Source organism: Opisthorchis viverrini (assembly GCF_000715545.1).
Source record: "Opisthorchis viverrini unplaced genomic scaffold opera_v5_11, whole genome shotgun sequence".
Classification (NCBI taxonomy): domain Eukaryota; kingdom Metazoa; phylum Platyhelminthes; class Trematoda; order Opisthorchiida; family Opisthorchiidae; genus Opisthorchis; species Opisthorchis viverrini.
This window is the reverse complement of record NW_008751667.1, coordinates 184,231-191,343: the sequence shown is the minus strand read 5'-3', so window position 1 is coordinate 191,343 and position 7,113 is coordinate 184,231. Positions and strand designations below refer to the sequence as shown.

The following is a 7,113-nucleotide window of genomic DNA, read 5'->3' as shown; positions in this document are numbered from 1 at the left end:
TGTGAAACGTCCAAACCGATGACATCGAAGATTATGCGAAATAGGCTCCCGTACCGAGAAACCGCGCTCAAAAAAACTCACCGTTCCAGACGGCAACCCTAGGGCAGCACGCAACTCCTCGGACAGATTGCCTGGTTTTTTCTCCTTCAGTTTCACCTCAAACTCCTTTCCCTCATAGTACAAATCGCCATGAATGGACATCTTGGGTTTGGTTTGATATTTGAAAAAGGCGTCGTGCAACTTGTGATAGTCGATATCGACTTTGCCGACTTTCGGCCTGATTTTTTCACGCATTTTTGTTTTCAGTGTCTTCTCCGAGTCCTGTACATAAAAAAGGGAACAGTTCACCGTATGAGTTAGAGTTGGAGTTGATTCTGGTTGTTCGAAAAGGTCGCAGCTCCCGGAAAATTATCTGCTGGAAAACCAGTGCCCATCCACAACGCTACTTATGAGGTTGATGAAAACTCTTCGAAAGCCTACTACCAGATTCGTTCCTCCAAAGTCAGCCATAGTTTTCTAATTGAGTACTTATTTGTATGAAAGTGGGGTCGTCCATTCACGTGTAAATTAACTTACGTTAGGAAATGACTCTACTGGATAGCAGCCAATCCCTTGTTTATCATATCATTCCACGTAGTGCGAAGCCTTCAGTTGAAGGCTTCAGTTGGTATTCGGCTGAACCTCTGTTAGCAGTGAGCTATTGTTCGGTGGTTGAATCGCTCAGGAGCATCCTGAGCGATCTACTGGTAATTCACTACTGTCTATTGTTAATGGCATGTACACATACCTTCCATGTGACACTGTCAACATGGTGGGAATGCCAGACAAAGTGACTAATTCTCTACACCCATCTGGCGGAACTCACCCAGAGCAAAAGGTCTAGTGGGGTTTAGACACCGAAAACGTTTGTGCGTAACGCCAGCATGTGGTTCAAATTAGAAAGCGCTGAGTACCAAATGAAGCTAGATTTGAACGGAGCTGTTAATATGAGGACCGAGTAAGTTAACTAGCGAAGCAGGTAGGCAGCCTTTACGTCCCGAGTAGTTTGAAAACTTAATTTAAAACGCCCGCGTGGCTTGTCTAACGTACTGTAACGTTCTGCCGTTCAGCTGATTGCGATTTGCACGAAGGAATCACTTTTGTCTACAGGTTGTAATGCATATAGAGGGTACGATGTACTGCCCTTAGAAATTCAGGTTTTCGTTCAACTGAGCAAAAGTAGAAACACCTGTTTCAGTGGCCGGATTCCGCCGGAACGTCGGAAAAAATCTTTTAAAAGTGGAACTGAAGAAAACGGAATACATCTATTTGATTGAGATGGGCAGAAACAAAGTATGGGCGGTATAAAAGTGAGCTACGCTTACGTTGGACTCAAATTGTAATTAGCGCTCGACATAGTACTCGGAGTCAAAAACCAATTTTCTGTTTGAATGAATCCACTCACCTTATCTTGAACCGTTTGTCTCATCTCCATTATGCCGGTCCGAGCGATGAAGTCCGGCAGTCGGAACGGCGGTTTCTCAAACCCTCTTTTACCTTGCAAATATTTTCGCTTCGCGCACCAATGCCGAGGCACGGGGACCGTGTTACGGTATGCCTTCAGGTGCACGAGCAAAAGAGGATCGCGTGCACACACATCCCACATCTCGACAACATCCGGTCGGGTGACCATTTGCTTTAACGAAGCCACACTTGGCCGATTGAGCCGTTTCAGCTTCTTTTTGCTTAGGACTTCGGTTCCACCAGATTCCGGCTTCACAGCGCCATCATCGGAACTGCTTTTCGCACGTGCAGGGCGTCCGCTATCGTCATCACCAGCAGAAAAACCAGAACGACGTTGCTTTGCCTCACTCGCGGCGGCAGCTTCCTCTTCTAATAACGCGGCAGTTCGTGCCTTCAAATTGATATCTAAATGTGATGCAGGCTTGGCTGGTGGTGCGTCAGCGTCATCTTCAATAAGCTGGGCGATAAAAAAGAGAAGAACAGACAGGATACACATTGTTTTTCCGCTGGGCTGAAAAAAACGTTCTCTTTGTTATGATGATTTCGTAACGAATTGGGTGCATTTTTGGCATAGTCCGTATGCTATATCATATTGTGATATAACCGTACTCTCAATAAACTTAGAAAACTCCCTATAAAAACTACACCTATGTAAAGGAGGTTCGACCGTTTTTCACACGCCTGTATTCAGTTGAGCATTTCCGTAACTAGAGATCACTTATTTAGTATGCCATCAGGTCACGACATCTACATCAATAACCGTTTCAGAATGTCATCGATATGTCTGTAGAATCTGGACACTGTGTAAGTGTGGATGCATGTAGCCAGATGCCACGACGAATCATCCACAATGAACTGGAAACTCAGTGACTCATCATCATCATCATCATCATGTACAGCATGACATCAGCGTTCAACACCGATGCTTTGCTGCCATACAATCATGAATTAATTTGAAAGATTTATTGTGAAGAACAGAACAAAGAATGATGGGGAAGAGACTTCGTGCAATCTTACTACAATCATTCCGAGGTGCCTACAGATGGCTCAGTGGTTAGAGCGCGAATTTACCGTGGTTCGAACCCAACTTCTGACTCCCGACTTTCCGTATCTGGGCCTGGGCGACCCGGCAATCTCCAATCCTCCGTACTTCCTTCGGGTAGCGTGGCAGCTAGGCACCGAAAAGTTGTTACAGCTAAACGACTAACCTGTACACCATTCAACAATCCGGGTAGAAACTTACAACACGAACGCCACTGACATCGATTAGCAGTCATATCTTGCAGTCATATCTCCAACCAGGCACAGTGATCACATGGTACCTACCCAATAAGGCGAACAGCACCAACAGCAACCAAACATTTCGTAATCTCTTTCATAAACCACTGCCATGTCAATGGTTGGCTTTTGCCGTTCTGAACAGGGCACGGGAAACAGCAATCTCTACGACAAACGATGGCTTGGCATACGCACTACAGTGCCTAACCAACGTAGCGTCTGGTGCTGGACACATTCTCCAGTGGAAATTCTTGTTGCATAAAATGAAACTCGCTTTCTAAGTGCTTCATTGGGATTCGCGGAAACCAACCCACACGAGCGAAGGTTCTGAGACAACGATTGTCGAACAGCTGAAGACGTCTCAGTTCCGCTGCTCGAATAGGTCAAGTCTCACAACAAAACAGTCCGCACTGTAGTCTGATACACACGTCCCTTGAGATTCAGGGATACACCACTTTGATGCCACAGGTGCCTCAAATTAGCGAAAGAAACCCGAGCTCAACAACTTCCAATACCCCACCCTGGATTGTCTATGGCGTGCTCGGTGACAGCATGACCATACGCTTTGTGGGTGCAAAGTGCATACCAAAGTCGGGATGAATTTGGCCAGTTCATCCAAAAACACCTGCGGCTTCTCCTCCTCTTCCACGACCAAAAAGATATCGTCAGAGGCTATTTGAACACCTGGGTTTTGAAGACCTTCCACCGTTCACCTCAGTGGTCAGGGTGCGGATTTACTGACAGGAAGGTTCGTGGTTCGAACCCGACCTTTACCCCTCGACTTCCCCTGTGTAGGCTGGGGCAATCTGGCATTATCTCGGCTCTCGTGCTTCCTTCAAGTAGCAGGCAACTGCGCGTCGGAGCAAAGGTTGGGTTCAGACCATGGAAGACTCACTATCAGCCACGAGCGCCTATGGAGCTGAAGTGCTCCCGGGACATCCGCTCACAGATATCGAGTACGCAGACGATATAGCTCTTATTGGATCTGACCCCATGGCAATACAAATAATAGAGAATAATCCAAATAATTCCGCATGCGCTTCACACCCGCAAAGTATAAAGTGGTACTGTAAAAGTTACTGCTCAAACACTAGACTCGTGCTTGTGGATGAACCAATTGAAGTTGTCATTATGATCATCATTATTAGCTATAAGAACCTGTCGTACGGTGGTTGCAGCTGCCACAGTTTCATTCACTGATGATTTGGGGAGGTGGGTTAGATAGCAGTGCGTTGGAGGTGGGGGCTGATAAGTTGGTGCGTAAATCCGGCACTGCCAGTGGGCTTTTAAGTGGGAGGATTAGGGGGGGAGCTATACATTGAAGGCAATAGCTTGGATGCACGAGCGCCATCGAGGGCGCGACTGGGTCATGTCTGACTGTCTCGAATCATTGATGTGGCCTGTCTCGGAGTACCCATCCAGGAAGACGGCAATGACCAGCGCAGCCCAGTTTGCTGGTAATGACTTCCATACTTCACTGCCAAGTCATTGTTTGACCGCCTCTGGCTCTTCTCCACTCTTCACGTGGTTGTGCGAAAAGAGCCCTTCGAGGAATTCGGTCGACTGGCATACGCAACACATGGCCAAGCCAGCGCAATCTATGCAATGTGACCAGTTCATCTATCGAGGGTGAGTTATTTCTCCCGAATACCATTCGACGAACTTCAGTATTCCTGATCTGCTGTTCCCACCAGATTTGGGCAATGCTCCGCAGGCATTGATGATCAAACACTGAAAGTATTTTGACGTCCTTAGCGCGCGACGGCCAGGTTTCTGATCCGTATAGTAGTATGGAGTGCACCGCAGTATTTTAAACTCGACCCTTGATGGATAAGTTGATGCCACGCCTACACCACAGGTGACACAGATTCACAAAAGCTGCCCTGGCCTTCCCAATCCGGATGGAAATATCACCTTTCACCAGACCACCGGGACTAATACAGCTGCCCAGATAAACAAATTTGTCTACGACCTCAATCGGTTCATCCGCAAGCATGAGGCAAAGTTTGAACCCACCCAGTCCTGCAGTAGCACTTTACACTTTGTAGGTGTGAAGCGCGTGCCAAACCGTGGAGCTGAATTACTTAGATTATTTAATATTTGCATTATCACGGGGTCAGATCCAATAAGAGCTATATCGCCTATATCGCTATAACGACTCAATGTCTGTGAGCAGACGCCCATGGAGCACTTCGACCCCACAAGCATTAGAGGCTGGTAGTCAGTTTTCCATGGTCGTATCAATGACGAAGTTGAAGAGAAAAGAAGAAAGAGGACAGCCCTGTTTTAAACCACTTAATGCGGTGAACTCAGGCGAGAGCTTCCCACAGACCTTCACACAGCTGCGGGATTTGGTGTACAGCGCCTTAAAGAGGGTCAGGAATTTATGGGGGACACCTTTGCTCCGAGGACACTGCCATAGTGCCTGACGGTCCACAGAGTCAAAGGCGGCTTTCAGATCAAGAAACACAACCATTGTTGGTTGCTGGAAGCAGTGACGCTGTTCCGGAATTTATCGGAGGGTGGAGATATGATCGATGCATCCCCTTGCAAGACGGAACCCAGCTTAGTTTTCACGGATCTGTGTGTGTTCAGCCAACCTTCGAGGGATAAGACCAGAGAGCACCTATGATGCTACAGCTAATAGGCTGATGCCACGGTAGTTTTCACACAGCGTCCGCATACCCTTTTTGAAGATGTGGATTACTGTCGACATGCCCCATTCTGCAGGCACTTGCTCTTCGTCCCACATAGTACCAATAAGCTTTGTCAAGTGGGTCACCAGGGAATTTCCGCCTTCTTTGAAGAGGGCTGGGTACAGACCGTCTGGTCCTGGTGCCTTCTCACGTTTCAGTGCGGCTACTTCGTACCTTATTTCTTCTTCCGAAGGGCGATCAAGGTTTACATTCCATTCGCCCGTATGCGCTATCTCCACAGGCTGTGTTGCAGGGGACCAGCTGAACTGTTCTTCGAAGTGTTCGGCGCATCTTTCCAGTCGACATTTTTGCGAGTGAATTAGTGAGCCATCTTTTCCACTTATTGTTTCGCTGACTGTTGCTTTCCTAGGGCCAATCGATGTATCAGTTGATGTAGGGCACGGCTGTTTCCCGTAGCAAAAACCTTTTCCATCTCCCGAGCTTTCGACGTCAACCAGAGCTCTTGGTCTTTCCTTAGACTCTTCAGTAGTTGGCGTTTGAGGGATTTGCGTGCGCCATCGAACTCGTTGCCCGCTGGTATGGCTTTCATGGCATCAATCATGGATAGCGACCTCGATGATATCCAGTGGTCTTGCGGTCGAAGTGGAGAAGTCGGGCAGGTAGCACTGAGCGCCGCTAGTATAACTCCTTTCACATTTTGCCACGCTTCATCCGCATGCTGACTCCATAGTTTACCGTGGAGAGTTGTTGGGTTAGCCCAGATCGGTACTGTTGAGCTGTTGCCATTCTTCGAAGATAGTGGATTGGTATCCTTCCCTTAGGGGAAGCATGCACGATGGCATGATCGGAATCAAGTGGTGTGCTCCAGAAGGAACGGCAGTCTTGAATTCTAACTCTCCACCGGTGGCTGATGGCCACGTGGTCCAACTGGGTTCACTGTTGGTTGCGGTTGGTGATCACCGGGTTACACAATGCAAACGCTTATGCTGAAAATTCGTACTTGCCAGGAACAGTTCATGGTCAGCACACAACTGAAGGAGTAGATCTCCGTTATTTGCGCGGCGAGCATCGACTCCGAATCGACTACCCAAATGTGATTCCAAGAAGCTCAGACGACCTACTTGAGCATTCAAATCGCCTGCAAGGATCCCAGTGTCAGTGCTTTTTGCCTGAAGAATGAGCCCGGATAGCTCTTGATAGGAAGTATTCTTCTTCGCCTCAGAACTGCAGTCCGTTGTGGCATAAGCCGACACTACAAACAGGTACCGCTTTTTATGCCGAGGCATTGTGCTTGAAGTGGATAACCAGGAGGCGCAAAGACGACTATTCACTGGGATCCAATCTAGCAAAGCGCGTTCAGCTCCGGGGCTGAGTGCAACTCCCACGCCATATATTCCACAAATAATCGCTTCTGGGTCACCGGACACACGGAGGGGGAAATGTGAAAGGACTGGGTTCATTCTTGGCGTTCTGAAGTGCATAATCAGGCTCAGGTCTTGTATGCGTGTTTCGGAGACACAGCATACATCAATTTTAAGGGAGTATAAGGTTTCAGCAAGCATTGCTTGTGTGTTAATTTGACATAGAGTACGGAAGTTAAAAGTTCCTACATAAAAAGGATCTCGTGGATTTAGAAGGGTGCTGTGTTGTGTACTGTTAATAGGCAGCGAGGAGC

The 7,113-nt window shown here is 47.7% G+C and overlaps 1 protein-coding gene across 1 annotated transcript in view; it reads right to left on the bottom strand.

Moving 5' to 3' along the window:
* The window catches only part of T265_01022 (hypothetical protein), a gene marked incomplete at both ends in the record, with an annotated part of 11,138 nt that extends 4,240 nt beyond the window's left edge, over positions 1-6,898 (bottom strand). Inside the window, 4 exons of the mRNA XM_009164965.1 lie at positions 82-321; positions 1,445-1,960; positions 5,489-6,011; positions 6,399-6,898. Of these exons, the coding sequence (XP_009163229.1) occupies positions 82-321; positions 1,445-1,960; positions 5,489-6,011; positions 6,399-6,898 (1,779 nt within the window). The remainder of the gene's footprint in view (positions 1-81; positions 322-1,444; positions 1,961-5,488; positions 6,012-6,398) is intronic.
* Positions 6,899-7,113: the final 215 nt, after the last annotated feature.